At 31.1% G+C, this 19,556-nt stretch overlaps 4 protein-coding genes across 4 annotated transcripts; 2 read left to right on the forward strand and 2 right to left on the reverse strand.

Annotated features, from left to right (window-relative positions):
* Positions 1–7,987: 7,987 nt before the first annotated feature.
* On the reverse strand, positions 7,988–8,995 carry BO82DRAFT_267108 (E3 ubiquitin-protein ligase RNF103; the record flags this gene model as incomplete). Its single annotated transcript, XM_025630958.1, has 3 exons — positions 7,988–8,305; positions 8,458–8,800; positions 8,856–8,995. Coding segments are annotated over 3 exons (801 nt in total), but the record flags the coding sequence as incomplete, so codon positions are not given.
* A 766-nt stretch (positions 8,996–9,761) lies between these two features.
* cyp3 (putative peptidyl-prolyl cis-trans isomerase) lies at positions 9,762–10,562 on the forward strand. Its single transcript, XM_025636576.1, has 3 exons — positions 9,762–9,937; positions 10,059–10,204; positions 10,258–10,562. The coding sequence occupies exons 1-3, from the start codon at positions 9,868–9,870 to the stop codon at positions 10,459–10,461; spliced, it is 420 nt and encodes a 139-aa protein (XP_025486309.1). The 5' UTR covers positions 9,762–9,867; the 3' UTR covers positions 10,462–10,562.
* Positions 10,563–10,627: 65 nt separating this feature from the next.
* Positions 10,628–14,673, reverse strand: BO82DRAFT_436899 (alanine--tRNA ligase). The gene is made up of 6 exons (XM_025641150.1): positions 13,988–14,673; positions 13,778–13,923; positions 13,692–13,718; positions 13,595–13,630; positions 11,127–13,535; positions 10,628–11,031 (listed from the first exon to the last, which is right to left on the reverse strand). Exons 1-6 carry the CDS (start codon positions 14,229–14,231, stop codon positions 10,858–10,860), a joined length of 3,036 nt encoding a protein of 1,011 aa, XP_025486310.1. The 5' UTR covers positions 14,232–14,673; the 3' UTR covers positions 10,628–10,857.
* BO82DRAFT_359433 (uncharacterized protein) lies at positions 14,205–15,022 on the forward strand. Its single transcript, XM_025636577.1, has 2 exons — positions 14,205–14,462; positions 14,552–15,022. The coding sequence occupies exons 1-2, from the start codon at positions 14,351–14,353 to the stop codon at positions 15,004–15,006; spliced, it is 567 nt and encodes a 188-aa protein (XP_025486311.1). The 5' UTR covers positions 14,205–14,350; the 3' UTR covers positions 15,007–15,022.
* Positions 15,023–19,556: the final 4,534 nt, after the last annotated feature.

Here is a 19,556-nt window from a genome sequence, read left to right on the forward strand (position 1 = left end):
TTTATTTCTTAATATAAAAAATATAAAAGCCTCTGTAGGGCTTTTTAAAAATTAAATTTTTTTTAATTAAAAGTTTTTATTAATATAATAATAAATATACTAAAGTTTTATTCAAAAAAATAAATAGATTTATACAGTAGGATTTTATTTTTTTTAAATCAATATTATAATTAAAGGTATTATAAAAAAGCTGTTATAAACACCTTAAAAAATATATTAAAAAATTATAAAGTTTTAAGAATATTATTACTTAATTAATAGGTTTTTTAGACTTTTTATAGAATTTGTATTATTAGGTAGCCAGATATTTTAAAAAGCTTTATTATAGTATAAATATAAATAAGATTTTGATAAGTTTTTATAAATTTATAAAAAAATTAAAATCTTTAATATTTAGATTTTATACTACTATTAATAATCTTATATAAATAAATAAATATATAGATTTTTTAAAATAGTTATAAAAAGTAAAATAGGATTTTGAAAAAATCTTAGATTTTAGTTAATAGTTATAGAAAATCTTATAAAAAACTGTATAATTCTTTTTAAATTAGTAGTAGTAATAAAAATCTTTTATATACTATAAATAAGTAAGGTAAAATAAATAATAATAATAATTAAAAAACTATAAAATAAACTATATTTAAATAAAACCATAAAATAAATTAGTAGCTGATTGGATTAATTTTAATATATAAATCTAAATCTATATAAATTTTAAAAGTATTTTTTAAAAAAAATAAATGTAGTAAAATAAGTAATAATTCCTACTTTAAACTATTTAATCAAAAATATAGGGATTTTTTAACTGAAACTTTTTTATTAGTTTTTTTAGTTCTATCTTAGCCCTTTTAAAAATAATAATTTAAAAAATAAAATTTACTATTATATATATAGTAATAAAGTATTTCTTTATACTTTTTTTTTATTTTAATAGGATTTTAATAAAAAAGACTTATAGCTTTGTTATAAAAATCTTAGTTTTTTAAAACTTTTATTAAAATACCTTTAAATATCTAATTTTTCTTTCTTTTATAAGTTAGTATATTTTAATAATAAGTAGTAATAAATACTATTTTTTTAAAACTTCTAATAGTTTTAATATATATTTATATATATATTAACTAAGCTCTAGTACTAACTTAGAAAAAAAATAAATATATTTATTTTTTATTTTAGTTTAAAGTATTATTTTAGAGTATTTAAATAGAAGTAAAATTTTTTTAGATTTTAATATTTTTATTAATAGATCTATTAAAGCTGTTTTATAGTATTAGACTATAAAATAGTAATATTTTAAATAAAAAGAATTTATTAAATAAAATAATCCTATAATTTCTTAGTTTTTTTATAGTTTTTTTAGTAATTCTTTATTAATATATTAATACTATTTTTATTAATAGATAAAGTCTAAATAGCTAACTACAGCTAAAATCTTTTAATTTTTAGTTTAGTATTTTTAAAAGATATTTTTAAAAGGATATTATAAATTATAAATCTATTTAGTTTTTTATTATAGGCTGAATTAAAGAAAGAATATAAAAATCTTTTTAAATTTAATTTTTTTTTAAAAGATAAAATATAACTTATATAATATTATCTTATTTTTATTAGGGGTTTGATATATTTATATTTTAAATAGGGTTTGGATCTGCTTTTTTAAAAATTTTAATTATTTTAATTAGTAAATAGTAGCTTCTACTTTTTAAATATCTACTTATTAAATAATTTTACTTTAAAGCAGATAAAGTACTCTGTAAGGATTTTAGTAAAAGTTTAATAACAAATATACTATTTTTTTAATAATCTAAAGTAAAAAAGTTAGAAATTATTAGAAATTACTTAATATAGTAGATATATTAATTAGGTAAGATAAAAATAGTTAAAAAGTAGTTTTATATTAATTATAAAACTGATTCTTAGGATTTTCCAACCTTTTTAAGGATTTTAAATACTTATATATATTTTAGAAAAAAAAAGGTCAGCTTTATTCTAATATGAAAACCCAGATTAGAAGCTCGACAAATCAGTAATAATATTAGTATTAGAGTTGGGGCTGGCGGCCGCATGCCATGGGTATCGTACAACACTTTTTAAGAATATTAGAATTATTTTAGAAAGCATTTTAATATTACTAATTTAAAAAATATTTGAAACTTTTTCTAATACTAAAAAAGCCTTCAAATTTACTGCTATATATAAAATATTCATATGATTAATACTATAAGTTTTTATTTATTATTTTTAGTAATATAGTATATCTTTACCTTTACTATAAATATACTATATTATCTGTTATAAGCAAAAGCTGTTACTATAATATATTAATTCATTTTATATTTTTAATATTATTTAGTATTATATATATCAACTTAATTTTTGAAGTTATAGAAGATATATCTAGTTATATTAATTGCGCAGTTAGAACCAGCCTGTTATATTAATAATTTTAGTTTTTTTAATTCTACATTATTAAAGCTACTTAATGTCACTAATAAAGCCTTTTTTAATAATAATAATTAATAAAAAGTTAACTGTGTTTTAAAAATATATACTATTTATTACAGCTAATATTATATACCAGTTCTTCAATTCATTCTTTATTAGAAAAAATATACGTTTAAAAATAATATATAAGTATATTTATCTAATATTAATATTTCTAAACTTATTTACTTATTTAAATAACTTAAATAGTTACTATATTAATCTTTTCTTTCTTTCTTTATATATATTAACTAATCGATCTCTTTACCTTTTTATTTTTTTATATTTTTTTATAAATTTAATTAACTATAATAATAAAAATATCTGTCTTAAAGTATAGTATATATAATATTCTAATATTTAAATATTTATTTATAGTCATATTCTACTGTTTATTTATTGTTTCTGCCTTTTATACTGCTTGTATAGCAGAACGTTCTATATTTTACTCTTCTATAGTTTTTTCTAAACAACAACTTTATTATACTTAATAATTCAAATAATATTCTTATATCTAGCAACTTTTATATTTTTAGTATTTTTATCTGCTAATTATAAGATTTTTATATGAGGCCTATTATTTCTATTTTTTTCTATAAATCACATTTTCTTATTTTTACTTTAATTTATTTCTTAGTTATCTAATCTATATACTGTTTTATTTTCATTAAATTAGAGTTTACTATATTTTCTATTTTCTATACTATATTGTTTTTTTATTTTATAAAGAAATTATTTGTATCTATCTGCTAAGAATATTATTAAAAATATTATAAATAAAATAGTATTTAATTTTTATCTAGATAAATTTTTTAATATTAAATTTTGCTTACAACTATATATATAAACTATAAAAAACAATATAAAAAAACCTGGATTATATATATTTAACAGGACTAAAAATAATAAAATACTACTATAAGAATATTGAAATAGAAGTAAAACAACTTTAAACCGCCAGTAAAACTATAAATTATAAATAATTATAATAAAAAATAATAATAAAAAATAATAATAAAAAATTCTAAATAAAAGTATTCTTAGACCCCTGTCTATTAAATATTATATTAAATACTTTTTAAATAATATTATTTAAAAATAATCAAATAATAAGCTCTTAAAGTATATACCCCATATTACCAGATAAAAAACGAATACTAGTAGTTTTTATTAGTATAAACAGCTAATATACAGTATTTTATAACAAAACCATAGTATTCTAGAAATAATATATTTTTAATAAATTATTAATATATTTTTACTAAATTGATAAGCCTATTTATAATTATTATTATTTTTATAATAGCTAAAATATAGTATTTAATATAGTAAGCTTTTTTAGCGTCCGCGAATTTAGCTGCTAATATATATATTAAATTATTAAAAAGACTATAGAAGTAAAAGTCCTATATTTTTTTAGATTAGTATTCTAAAATCTAACCATCTAATATAGAATTGTAGTAAAGTTTTTTATATTATTAGTATTTTTATAACTGTCTACCAAATATTTAGATATATTCTGAAAATAAAAATAAAAAAAATAGAATTATTTATAGAAAAATAGTTAGCTTTTTATACTACATATTAGTAGTACTTTATAGATAATATTATATTAAAAATACAGCTTAGCTTGAATTTATTTTTTAAATTTAGTATATAGTTTTTTACTAAAGTTTACAAAAACTCTTAATAAAAGAAAATATCTAAATAAAAAGGGGTCTCGGCCAGGGGGTGGAGGATTAACAGTATAAATATTTTAATTTATCAATAAAAATATAGTAATCTATTTGTATTTTAGTAATATTAAAAATATATAAAATATAAATATTATATATATATCTTAAGACAAACAGACAGTAATAGAAATAACAGAAAAATATAGGCTTTTTAATATAAAACAAATAATAATAAGAATTTTAAAAATATTAAAAAAGATATAAAAAAGTATGTTAATATTATTAGTAATATAGTTAAAAAATAATAATATTTCTAAAGCAGAATAGTATTAAATTATAATAACTATATTTAACTAAAATTAGTTTTAAAAAAGTTCTATCTACAACTACTATATTTACAAAATAAGTTAGCTTACCTGTTAAAATAGTATTATTATACTACTATTATACTACTAAAAACAGCTGTATATAAAAAAAGTCTAATTATTATAAATAATTTTTAAATATATAGTAAACTACTAACAGCTTATCTATATATCTGTAATAAAAAGGTTGTAATATTAACAACTACTCTCCTCTAGTATTTAACTTTTAAAACCTGACTATATCTTTAGAAAGGTAAGGATTAGTCTTGAAATTAATAGACTGCTACAATTCTATATCTAACTGACCCATTTTCTCTTAACAATTTAATTTAAGAAAAATTTAGATTTAATAAAAAGTATAAAATAACAAATAAAAATAATACTAAAAATAATATAAAATAAGTATAAAAAAATAAATAAAAAGTTGAAATATAGAAAATAATAAAGCTATAATAAATTTTTTTATTTATAAATATAATATATACTAAATTCTAATTAGATTATTAATAGTATATATTTTTTATTTACTCTATTTATATAAAATATAATATAAAATAGTATAATATTATATTAACAGTTCTACTACTATAGTAATACTAGCTGTATAGTTTATTAAAATATTATTAAATATTTAAATTATTTTTTTAAATTATATATTAAACCTATTTTTATTTATATTTTAAATTAGATAGTCCGGCTTAGTAGAGAAGTATAAATTATTATATAATATTTATAGTATATAACTATCAGCTTTTATTTTAATACTAATATTATTACTAATTTATTAGGCTTTTAATCTGGATTTTTATATTAGTATAAAGCTGATGTTTTTTAGAATATATATTAGCACTTAAAATCCTTAGAAGGATTGGAAATCCCTAAGAATTAGTCTTATAATTAATAGAAGACTATTTTTAACTGCTTTTGCCTTGCCTAATTAACATGTCTACTCCGGTTGACCCCGGTGATATTGTTAGTACGGTGGGGAGGTGCAGGGATTTGAATCCTTTAAGCGGTGAGTCTTCCACCTAGCACCGCCTTCTTAATTAAGCTACGTGTTGAATTCATAAAGCCGTGAACGCGTCAAAATTATTAATATATGCTAATTCTTGTTGTTATAAAAATGCCTTCTACACCTAAGCCTACCTCCCCTTCTAATACGCCTTATTTAAAGCGCCTTGATCGAGATGATCAACTCCGAATTCTTACTCTTTGTAATGCTGGCTTAATATATTAACAAATTACAAATTAACTTGGATTTAGCTATCGCCAAGTATAATATATATGTTAAAGTTAATAAGCTATACCTTGAAAGGCCAAAGGCAATCCACCAAAGCTTTTAGAAAAGGATATTAATAATATTATATAATGGATATCAAGCTCCAAACGTACACGCCGCTTGCTATACTATTATGTTATTAAAGAACCTAAACTACCTGTTGAAACTACTGTCTTAGTATATGCTTTTAAAAAGCGAGGCTATTCACACTGCAAAGCCCTTTAAAAACCATCTCTTTCACCGGCCAATAAACAGACAAGGTTAGCTTGGGCACTTGAATACTTATTTTGGACTCATAACCAATGGAATTGAATTCTTTGGACTGATAAAACCTGGGTAACTTTAGGCTTTTATAAACAGATATACGTAACTTGCAAAGCCGGTGAAGAACTTGATAAGACCTGCCTTTGTACAAATCCATCTCAAAAACGTGGCTGGATGTTCTGGGCTTTATTCCACAGCAATTCTAAAGGGCCCTGTCTTTTTTGGGAGAAGGAATGGGGCAGTATTAACACCGAGCGTTATTCCGAGCGGATTGTTCCAATAATCTATAGATATATATATTTAATTGAGCAGGAAGAATAACAACGGCTTTAATTAATATAAGATAACACACCCGGCCATGCAAGTAAGGATACTATTTAAGAACTTTAAGAGTATGGGGTCTTTCCAATTACTTGGCCTGCCTTTTCACCAGATCTCAACCCAATTGAGACTGTATGGAACTGGATGAAAGACTGGATAGAGTGTTTTTTTCCTAATAATAAACAGCTATTATATAATCAGCTATGTGAGGTTGTACGGGCTTCTTAGGATGCCTTACCGGAGGCATTTTTGGATGAATTAGTTGATAGTATAACAGCGAGGTGCGAAGCGGTGATTAACGCCGCAGGTAGCCATACAAAGTATTAATAATTATATATACAGCAGAATTCAAAAGATTCAAATCCCTGCACCTCCCCACCGTACTAACAATATCACCGGGGTCAACCGGAGTACTGCGTTAAGTAGTTTCTGACACAGATGGTCTGAGAATCTCACAAGTTATCATCGTCTTTAGTCCATTCCAATACTAATTACAGATTGTGACAAAACCAGCAGATCTGAAACTATCTAGTTCTACTTTTTTTTATTTTTGAGCTACCTTACTGAGTGAGTACTCTAGACAAGTCCTATGAATAGACTTCTTATGTATGAATAGGAGAAATGACTAGACTTCCTATCACCTTTAAAAATAATCTGCCTTAGGGTAGCATATCCTTATTGCTAGAAGACAGAAATCTTAGACTATGGATAGTGTCCAGGCACATTGTGACCATCACCACACTCAAGTACCACACTCTGTATGATGACATGATACTGTTGTTGATGTAAAGTGTTTGGTAAAGCACCAAAGTATTACCACTTTGGGTATAGAATAGGACGAGCTGAGTATAGACGCCCCACAGCACCCTGGCCTATGGTAGGTGCTTAGTTTGAGTTTTGGTTTCCGCCGCTCAGTAATTGAGGATGTTGGGAACACCTCCGTCTGAGTTTGTGCCCATAGCACCAGGCCGAGGCATACATCTGGGTTTGCCTAAGGATCAATGTGCTTTCAAAAATACGATGTACTGCTCGTCAATAAGATAGACCTTTGGGATCTTGGGGGATGTGCACTGTTCCTCAGTCTGAGTAAGCGATCGCTTTTGTTTGTTTGGTGCCTTGGAATTACAGAATACATGAGTATCCATGCTGAGCTGCCCATTGAAGTTATGGACGCTCCAGCCCAGATTCCGGACATGTGAAACCGACATATAAAAAGCGTCAGTTATTCAAGCCATGAATAAATCAAAGGCAGCCACGGCTCAAACAGCGGGTCCAGCCTCAAGCTGACTGAGGGTGCGATTATTGCCCAGTGACGCAGTGACCATGGTACGGCGCTCAGGTTCATCCCCCCCGCGGCTCTGCCTAGAATTATGTGGGCGAAAAGGACCCGAAGAAAATAGGCCAAGTCTGCTGCTGCCTCGACCAGAACGTATCGTTATTTCAGCTGTGTTATCTATATCGTGGCTGTCGTCAACGCCAGATCTTCGCCAATGTCCGAGTCGCGAAAAGGCGGTCCTGAATGTCGGTAGCACCTGCTGTGTGCGCGGTGACACTGTAGGAGGCCCAGGGCTATCGATTCGGCCTCCGCCTAAGAATACTGTTTGAGGATAAGTTGGGACGATGAGACGACGGCCGGTGCGTTCTTGGTTGATGGCAGATTCACGGGTTTCTGCACGTGGCTTCGGAACATAGTAATCCGCCTTGCAAAGTGGACAACAAGCTCTTCTACCTGTTAGCCAAGGGTCGACGCATGAAGCATGAAAGGCGTGGCCACAGGTGAGCCCGCGTATGTCATCATCGTCCTCAAGAGGATCAAGACATATGGCACAGGTGTCACCAGGATTAGCAAGAAGTTCGGCGGGAATGGCCGTACGTATTTGGTTTCCGATGTCGTCATCGTCCTCGTCCGTGGACTGGGAGGACGGTCAGCTAAGAGCAATATTTTCCGGAGTTGGGTACTTTCCTTGGCATGGGTTTCAATTCCGTCAAATCCAGAGCTCCCCTTTTCCCCCGATTGACCTAAAGGTATTTCGTTACGTGGCAGTTGTTCTTTAGCCTGAGACACAGCGGATTCAAGCTGTAAATTATCGTTCAGCTGTGATGTTGGCGCGGCAAAGGATCTGGTAAAACGGCTATGGCCATCCTCGAGGTTATAATCACCGGCAACGGAGGCTGCAATACCACCGGCAGTCGAGAGACCTTCGTCGGCGCGGGAAGAGCGCCAAACTTTATATTTGACGAGTGGGAAACGCTCGTTAACCTCGTCCATACTCATCAACTTCTTTTCGCGCCGTCGCCGATGTGTTCGAGGCATGGCTAGTAGGTCTATGGGTTCCCCTGATTCTTCACCGCGAATCTGTCGATTCCGTTGGTTATATCGGAAACAATACTTCACTCCAACGATGATCCTAGGAAATCGATTAATCCCGGACAGATATCTCAGCAGGAGCGACATGAGCACACCATAGATTTGTAAAAACAACACCAAAACCAAGTGCAACAAAGAATAGCAATGGTGAGCTTGTAGGACTGGTATTGTTACTGGCCGCAGTATGATCAGTGTTGGTTGCACTGGGAGACGAAGTAGTGGTTGTCGAAGACATCTTGCCCGAGAGGAGGTAATAAAATTAGAAGTGTGAGAGGTATTGCCTCTTGCAAATCAAGAAGACAACCCACGCGGAGTAGAATCAGAAGACAGTCCGTACAATCATCGGGGGAGAGAAGATTCTTTGTATAGTGTTAATCGAGCAAAGGCTACGCCTTGAGAGTGGTATTATTGACTCAAAGGACAAAACCGACGGTGGCAATACAGCTCATCTGGGCGGAGACCACAAGCGAGGAGGGACGATAAGAGAATAGCCACAGTTCATCACTATTCAATTTAAGCTAAGAGTCTGAACACCTTGTGCAGGCATGGAGGAGATATGGATTGTGTACGCTGTACATTTAACATTGGAGTGAGATCCGGAGGGAGGCTCCTCGACACCAGGCTTGTAAAGTGCTGAGGTTGCAAGAACAAGTCACGAGACAGGTTGTACTATGATATTGGAACGGTGCCGCAATGACTAACTCTCAGCCGGCTTGTACAGTACTGTACCCATTTATGTATAGTCAGCAACTTTAGCCTTCTATTCAACCTTAATACACCTACATTCACTACACATCCTTTTACAACATGAGACATGTCAAGTAGACGGAACATCAGGTTTGGGTTGAGAAAAATACTCGGTTTATACCGGCTAGATGAACTGTACTGCCTATATAGATCGGAAAGTGTAAAGTGGGGAATGATGCAAATTTCCCAAGGCTAAGGCCAGAATGTACTTGTTGGCATTCCGTAGTTCTGTAATCTATAATCTCCATGTCTTGTGCGTTTTCGCTACAAGTGGAGTGGGATTAACACAAACATAATTCCGCCCTGCTTGGCTAGTTCCATATAACAAGTACGGGTAAATTAAGAGATTCAAAATCAAGCATGGAGAATGATACTAGTTTTCCCCATAAAGATGCCAACCCAGTGGTTTTCTTCGATGTGGCCCTAGGAGGTAAGTCGGACAGGAGTGCTTCTGATCTTGTCACAGCCATACACACGAGCTTGGACAGGCCCACCACGGAAGTACCATTTATGTTTCATGTCAATGTCGAGTTGCTAAATGGAGATTCCAGGGGAGCCTCTTGGTCGTATCAAGATGGAGCTTTTTGCGAACGTCACTCCGCGCACGGCAGAAAACTTTCGGCAGTTCTGTACTGGAGAGAATAAAAACGCCCAGGGGCGATCCCAAGGATACAAGAATTGCAAATTCCATCGCGTGGTTTGTCTAAATTCGAGTTTCATCTCTTCGGTTCCAGAGCTGACTTGACTAAGATCAAAGATTTTATGATCCAGGGAGGTGATTTCATAAATGGCGACGGGACAGGGTCCTGTACCATATACGGAACATCGAGGTTTGCGGACGAGAATTTTGCACTTAAGCATAAACATACAGGCATGCTAAGCATGGCGGTATGTTTCCGACCTTTGAATACGATCGCGAGCTTGGCTACTAACATCACAGAACTCCGGCCCTAACACAAATGGGTGCCAATTCTTCATAACAACTACTGCCACCCCGTTTCTCGATGGTAAGCATGTTGTCTTTGGCCAGGTGGTAGACGGGATGGAGATCGTGCATATGATCGAAAATACACGCACAACCAGAGATAAGCCCAACCAGGATGTTGTCATTATACAATGCGGTGAGATGTGATGAAGTGTAGTTCATGCTGAAAAGTGTTTACAACAGAATTCAAGGAACCTCTGTACTAATTACTTTGCAAGATTAACAAATTGTAAATAACACTGAGAGTAACATTCAAGAATTGTGCTTGTCAAGGACATGCAGCCCTCAGTGGGGAAGAGAGATATGAACAAAAGGACAAGTTAATCTGGCGACATGTGATTGCCAAACAGAGAACTGTATACATTCTAGAGTTTGAACTTGGAAAGATAGTCGCATGCCAAATTAATGGCTTCATCAACCTTATCAGGGTTCACGCCATTGCCAACAGAAGTGGGACCCTTGCCTCCAGCCTTGCCTCCGACTGCGCTAGACACAACGGTGGCCCACTCCGTGGCAGAAGCGCCTTGATCACTCGTTGCCTAATCACAAGCATTCAAGTTAGCCGCATGAGAAGGAACTTGTCACGAAAGGGAACCGAACGGTAGAAGTTAGGTTCGGGAGGAGGAGCGCCCACCTTAGAGACATGACAACCATGTGCTACACGGCCTTGCTCTTGGCTTGCAGCCAAGACGTAGACGGTCTTGTCGGACAGTTTGGCCTTGACGTAGTTAATCGCTTCGCTGACAGCTTTAGCGTTGGCGGAAATAGGAAGCTGGACCACAAGCCAAGATTTGTCGCTGTTTGCTGGGTTCTGGAAATAGCTAGTGACAGTTTCAAGAGCGGTTTTGGACTCAAGCTTCTGCTGCGCCTTTTGATCATCGAGAATTTGTTTATTGATGCGAGTGAAGCGTTCTCGGAAGCCAGACTTTTGGAGGGCTGAGATTGACAGCTGATTCAGGTCCGCCTGGATCTGCTTTGCATCCTTTTCTTTATCCGAGCCAAGGGGCATAGCCTCTAGGCGATCGAGTCGCTTTTTAAAGTCCTCTGCAAGGCGCTGCACGATGTGTGCATCTTCTCCAGTGACAGCAATGATCCGGCGAATTCCTTTAGCGATACCTCCTTCTTCAAGAATGATAAGGTCCTTAATATCGCCTGTTTTCTGCACGTGGGTTCCACCGCAGAATTCAATACTCACTTCATCCCATCTAGGATCTTTAACATTTTCCAGGATCTCACCAATCTCCACTCCAACGGAGACAACGCGGACAGGATCGGGATACGTCTCCCCAAATACGGCCCGGACTCCTGAAATTTGGCGAGCAGTAGCGAGAGGAACTTCTTGAGAGTAGACTGCACAGTTTTGACGAATATACTCAGTTGATATCTCCTCGATTCTCGCCAGATCTTTGTCCGTTATAGGCGACTTGTAAGAAAAGTCGAACCTCAGCTTCTCAGCGGCAACAAGGGAGCCCTTTTGCTCGATACCATGACCCAAGACTGACTTTAGCGCAAAATTGAGGATATGTGTGCCTGTATGATTGTTGCGAATTGGCCACCGACGGAGTTCGTCGTACTCGCAGATAACCGTGTCTCCAACAGCTAGTGAACCATATTTCATGAAACCCGTGTGAAGGACATAGCCAGCATAAAGCTGAACATCACCAACCTCCAGTTCTGCTTTGCCATCAATGATAATTTTGCCGGTATCATTCTCCTGTCCACCCTGCTCCGCGTAAAAGTTGGTGCGGTCGAGAATAATTCCAAGTTGTTCACCGTCGGATATGTCTGCGGTGGACGAGTGGAATGCCTTACCTTGATAGATAGCTTTCACTTGGGCATTGATGTTGCCCTTACCGAACTTGGCTGTATCGTCGGTCTTGGGAACGTCGCTCATCATTTCTAGCTTGCCCAAGTCATGAACGTCCAGCTTGACTGTGTCGGCTGCCGCTTTTTTCTGGCCCTTACTCGCTTCCTTCGCTTTGAGGCGCGCCTCCTCGAATTCGCTATCATCAATCCGCAACCCACGTTCCTCTGCCATGATACGGGTTAAGTCGACGGGAAACCCGAAGGTATCATACAGTCTCCAGACGTCGGCGCCATGAAGTTTCTCATTCCCTTTGGCCGTGGCTTGCTGGGCATAATGTTCAAACTGGCGCTCACCACGATCAAGTGTCTTAGCGAAGGACATCTCCTCCTCGTCAAGGATTTCCATAACGTCAAACTGCTTTTTCTTCAATTCTGGGAACATGTCGCCCAGTTGTCCCACAACGATGGGGACAAGCTTCGAGAAAAAGCTTCCAATCTCCACCTGGAAGTACTTGCGAGCGTAGCGTGCCCCTCTACGCAGCACTCGGCGAATAACATACCCACGGCCCTCGTTGTTGGGGATCACGCCATCTGAGATTGCAAACATCAGGGTACGGACGTGATCTGCGATGACACGGTACGCAGTATCTATGCCATCGGCGTCCTCGGCGCCGAACTTTCCGCGATATTCGCGAGCTCCGGTGACATCCTTGATAACCTGGAATAGAGGGGAAAAAACGTCTGTGTCATAATTAGAGAGCTTGTCTTGCAATACCGATACGAGTCTCTCAAATCCCATCCCAGTGTCGACATGCTTGTTGGGAAGTGGCCGTAGGGACCGGTCTGACTCGCGATTATACTGTATGAAGACGTTGTTCCATATCTCAAGAACGTTGGGGTCATCTTGATTCACAAGGTGGGCAGCATTACGCCCACCGATGCGGTCATAATGAACCTCACTGCAGGGTCCACAAGGGCCTTGATCACCCATTTCCCAGAAGTTATCCTTCATGTTTCCAGGAAGAATGTGATCTTCTGGAACGCCCACGGATTTCCAAAGCTCCTTCGCCTCGAAATCAGGCTCCAGGCCTCCTTCGTTATTGCCTTCGAAATATGTAACGTAGAGACGCTGAGGATCCAGTCCATATACTTTGGTCAACAACTCCCAGGAATAGCAAATTGCTTCTTTCTTAAAGTAATCACCGAAACTCCAGTTACCGAGCATTTCAAAGAAGGTCTAAATAGTGGTTTGTGATTAGCATCGAAAATGTGATCGTTGCAATCCGGGGCCCTTACATGGTGATAACTGTCCTTGCCAACATCATCAAGGTCCTAGGTTTAGTGCAGTCAGCAGATTGATCTCGCTAACGGAGTTATATCGGATTGAAATCACATTGTGTTTTCCTCCGGCGCGAATGCACTGTATAGTAGAATCATTAGCACGACAAGGAGCAGCAGAGTAAGGAAAGCATTCGCCACCTTCTGAGAGTTGACTGCACTTCTAAGGTTGGCAAAGTCGGATTGAGGATCAACTGTGCCTAAGAAGATAGACTTGAACTGGTTCATTCCAGCATTGGTGAATAGCAGTGTTGGGTCGGCGTGAGGCACTACAGGCGACGATGGAACTATGTGCCCGGGAGGTATGAGCTAACTTGAAAGATTTTGACCAGATGAAGTTGTATTGCTTACCAAATGTATGACCATTTCCCTTGAAATATTGAAGAAATGTATCTCGAACTTTTTTGGACGTCCATTCCACCGTTGGCGGGTCGCTTGAAGCCATGCTGAATGATCTTATGTTGAGCTTTCCTGGTGGTTTGTTCCAAAGCGGGGGAGTGTGAAGGTGGTAGAATATTCTCGGTTTTGACCTAAAGCACGATAAAAGATGAGTCAAAGCCAGTTCCCCGTCCCACGAAAACTTGTGGATATTCATCAAGAAATTCGCTCAGTTAATACATCCTTCCTCATTCAGCAACAAATAATGAACTCGTTCGCTGCTTGACTTTCCGTGTCTTATGTCCAATATAAAGCAAGTCAAGTACCCTGTAGCTGATGGCATTGCAACCTGGTTGTGTGGGCAATTATCGCGGGAAAAAGCGCCCCGCAGAAACTGATCCTGACAATGACCAGCCTCTGACCAAAAAGTTCAGCCATCTACAATTAAGTGAGTATATGATGCCTACCCTTATCCCATGAACAGGTTCATTTTAAATATCCTGGAAGATCATTTCACTCATGAAAAATTGTTTCTAGCTCCTCTGACATTTCAAGATGACACCTTTGGCCGGAAAAAACTCGCCACGTCTAATCATGGCGATCGGATGATGCTTGATGATACCAATCATACAATTTATATACATGACTTGGATATGGAGCTACAAAATCTTGAAACTCTGGACAATGAAGTCACAATTTTGTCGGGGGTGGTTGATACACTGTCTACAGTTCCAAGAATGCTGGTGGCCGACGACCAGGCTCACTGTACAGAGCTGGTACTCTACAGTGAGCCCGTACCGCTTACAGCTCCCAAGGAAAGTGATAATGTCCGCAAGGCCCTTGCTGCTACTAGGGAGCGCGCCCGGCAGATACATCATATGAAGCATGGTTCCCTAGATCCTAATCGATCAATTTTCCTGGATCTTGGATGTGATGGTAATACAGATCAGATGTACTCTAGTGAGAGGATGGAAATTGATACAAATAATTAATAGTGATATAATTGATCATATGATATACTGGTATACACTGAGTATATGGATTTTTCTTTAAGATATAATTAATTATTCCGAAATTAGTTCATTATTATAGTTAAATCTTTATAAAACCTATTATAAAATTAAATTACAGTATAGTATAAATAAAAAATAGTATTTTGTATAAAGTTTAAACTTTTTGAATATTTAATTATACTATTTAAACTAGATAATATACCTATAGAAGTTTTGAATTCTTTAAACTTTTTACTCATAAAATAGTTTAATAGTTTTTTAATTATTTCTTTTGATTATATTACAATTTATATACGAAATAAATATATATAAAATACAGGTCTGTAAAACACTTTATATTATATAAAAAATAAAATTAGATATAAACAAAACAAATACTTTTAAAACTACTAGAAATTAATTTTTGAAAGTTTAGAATCAGCTATAAATATATTTATATAAAACAAAGATATATTACAATTATTTATAATTATCCAAACTATAAGATATACAAAGAAATTGTTACAGAACGGATGGATTGTGCTAATCAAAATGTGCCTTAGAATAAGAAGAAATAGCTGAAGAGCTATTTTATCTGTTTATATAAAATTCTTTTATATATATACTAAGCTAATGCTAGTTTAGTATATAGTATATAAAACCTTAGATACTAACTAGTATCTAAAACTAAGCTTTATATTAGGATTTTAGTTTTATAATAAATGTCCTTTTTCTTTTTTATTATCTTCTACAGCTTTTATTTGTATAAACAGCTGTTTAAAATCTAAAATAATAGTTTTATACTTTAGTTTTTTTAGATAATATTATAGCTGGTTAGTAGGTAGTATATATATAAAAAAGGTCTGTTTTATTTATTATAGCTTTTTTTTATATAATCCTTTTTTATCGAGTAAATATAATAATCTTTTAGTAAATAAAATCTTTTTTATACTATTTATATAACTAGTTTTAGAAATATAGTCAGGCTTAGCTACTAGATTTATATAAATTATATAAAATACTATATAAAAAGGCCATTTCCCCCTTTTTAACTTTTTTTATATATATTTCTTTTTTTTATTACCAGTTTGTTTTTTTTATCTATATAATTCCTATTATTCCCTCTGTTTATTTATATTATGCCTTTTTTTTCTAACACTGGGCTTAATAAGTCTAATTACTTAAATAATATATTAGTTTTTATCTATTATAATTTTTTTTAGATTTTTACTACTTTTACTAATTATAATTTATTTTTTTATTTATATAATATATACCTATTTATAATTCTTATACTAATAATACAGAGTATTAGATTATTATATAATTAATAGTATATAAAAATAAGGCCCTACTTTAACTTTACTATACTCTAGATTAGTAGTATATTTAGTATTTTTTACTATAAATTTAAAATAAAGGTTAGTACTTTTATTATAGCTTAAATAAAAAATCCAGCAGTATTATTATATAAAATACTAATAAAGTTAGATATATACTAGGTATTTTTTTTATATTAACAGTTTTTTTAATTGTATCCTATAGTTTGATAATACTATATTATTATAAGTATAATAATTAAATAAAGTTTCAGCAGACTGTATAACTGTTTAAATAGTAAAATAAAGCCTATACTAAATATAAATTTAAAAATTATAGTATATATGTTATGGGACGGATGGATTATACTAATTAAAACATGCCCTAGAATAAGAAAAAATAGCTGAAGAGCAATTTTATCTGTTTATATAAAATTCTTTTATATACATACTAAGCTAGTACTAGTTTAATATAAAGTATATGAAATCTTAAATATTAATTAGTATTTAAAGCTAAGCTTTATATTAGGATTTTAGTTTTATAATAAAAGCCTTTTTTATATTATCTTCTGCAGCTTTTATTTATATAAATAGTTATTTAGAATCTAAAATAATAGTTCTATACTTTAGCTCTTTTAGATAATATTATAGCTAGTTAGTAGGCAGTATCTATATAAGTAGGGCCTGTTTTATTTATTATAGTTTTTTTATATAATTTTTTTATTTAGTAAACTGTCAAGGTGCGGCTGGCTGGGTGGTAGGAATAGCAGGGCTGGTGGGATAGTCTTAATAACTGGTTTTTTCTTATTCCTAACTAGCTACTCAGGTTAAGCTATCTTTAGATTTATAGACAAAACATAGCTTGAAAAGCTATAAACAGAATTAAAAACAGACAGAAGATTAAATAGATTAGGGGTTATATAATACAGCAGTTAGAAACAGCAGATTATTAAATAAAATAAATAAAATAAATATAATAAAAAAATAAATATAACAGGTAAAATAGATAGAGTAAATTAAATAAGTATATTAAATTTATACTATAATAATATATTTTTTTTAAAGCTAAGCTCTATTAAAGTATAGACTGTAGTTTATTAGAATAACAGTAGTAAAATTTTTTAACTATTTAGTAGGTATTATTTAGATATTTAGTAGGTTTTGCAGTAGAATCTAGATACCCTACTTATTTAATTATATAAATTAAATAAAAGCAGCCGCGTTCTTTATAGTTTTATAAAAAATTATAGATATTTTTAACTTCCTACTTTTTAAATCTATTAACTTTTATATATAGTAGCGGCGGCTGGTGCTGCTCTAGTAAAAAATCTTTATTAATTAGAATTAATAAACTAGTATAAAATATAAAGTATATTTTTATATTTAGTAGTAGGGCTAGTTAGTATATATATAAATTAATAACTTTTTTAATCTTATATAGCCTTAAAATATTTTAGTTAAGTTTTTTACTAGATCTTAGAGTTTTAATATAGCAAGTATCTAGCTATATTTTTTAATTTTTTTAAATTTTTTAACTGGTTTATATTTTTAGTTAGCTTATTTTATATATTAGACTTAGACAGTAGCTATTTCTGCTTTAATAAATTTAGTAATAGTTTATATTTTTATAGTAAACTAGTCTGTATCTTAGATAGTAGGGCTGTTTAAAGTAAAAACCAGTTTAAACCCTATATAAAAGTAGAATCTGTAGTTTATAAAAAATAGAGTAGTTTTAATTATATTTAAATAAATTATATTTAATATAAATTTAGCTAGTAGAAGCTATTAGCTCCAGTTATTCTATAAATAATTTATATAAATATAAAAATATTATTTAAGTATAGTATTAACTTATTCTATCTGGCTATTAGTTTTAGGATAATAAGCAGTTAAAAATTTACTAGTAATATCTAGTTATTATTTTAAATATTTTTAAAATTTAAAGACAAACTAAAGGCTTTTATTTAAAAAAACTAATTAAAGTAGCCTATGCAGTTTTTATATATACTATATATATATTATTATAATAGTAAAAATATTTACTGTTATATTATAAAAAATTAAATATTTTATTTTTATTAGATAATTAATAATAATTAATATAGTATTATAACTCTGGCTTTTTAGTAGGTATATAATAAAGTCTATAAATATATTTTACTAGGCTTATTTAGAAATAAATAATAGTTTTAGAATTTCTTATTTAGCTTTTTAAAAGAGTGTGGTTTATTAGTATATATAGTAGTTTTTTACTTATTAGTTTATATAATAGTAGATATTAGACTAGTAGTATTTTTAGGCTAAAAGTTTATAAATACAGATTTTTTTAAAGTATTTAAAAATAGGCTTATTATAAACTAGATATATCAGCTCAGCCTTAATCTAATTATTATTAAATATTTATAGTTGGTTTTTATAAAATAGAAAGCTTTTTTTTTATAAAATAAAAATAAAACTTTTGGATATCAGTTTTATTAATAACTAAAACTTTTAATATTTTTTTAATCTATTTATTCTTTTTATATACAGTGCGGAGGGGTTTTTATATTCTAAATAAAAATTATAGTTTTTATTTATTTTTAAAGGCTATACTTTAGATTCTGGTAATTAAAGCTAGTATTTTAGTTAGTTTTAAAAAATTATTATTTTTAGCTTTTTTAAAAGGTTATTTTTTTTTTTTTTTACTGTTATCTTTACTTTCTGGTGGAGTTGGGGGTAGTATTAGTAAATAAACAGAATTAATATTCTTTTATTTTAAAATTATTTAATTTTAGTATAGTAAGTATTTATTTCTTTTTTTTAGAAGATTATTTAATCTTTTAGTTAGACTGTTGGATTTAACTTTATATTTTCCTAGTCAGTAGGTAATCTTAAAGTTAAAATAAAATAAAAATTTTAACTATCTGGCCTATTAGCAGTTTAATAATTTAATAAATATAAAATATTTTAAATTACAGTAGTCTAATATAACTTATATTAAAAATAATATTTTTTTTAATTTAGAATATTATTTTTTAAAGCAGTAAATAATAGTAAGTAGTTTTTTATTATAAATCTTATAATTATATTTAGCTGGTATATATTTTTTAGAAAAATAAATAACTAAATATAGTATTTTATTATCTCTATACTACAATAGGACTTTTTTTAAAATAAAATTAAAGGTATTAATTTCTACTATAATATTATAAGTCTAATTAAACAGCTGTAGAATAAAGGTTTTAGTAAAAG

Source organism: Aspergillus uvarum, assembly GCF_003184745.1.
Source record: "Aspergillus uvarum CBS 121591 unplaced genomic scaffold BO82scaffold_94, whole genome shotgun sequence".
Taxonomy (NCBI): Eukaryota; Fungi; Ascomycota; class Eurotiomycetes; order Eurotiales; family Aspergillaceae; genus Aspergillus; species Aspergillus uvarum.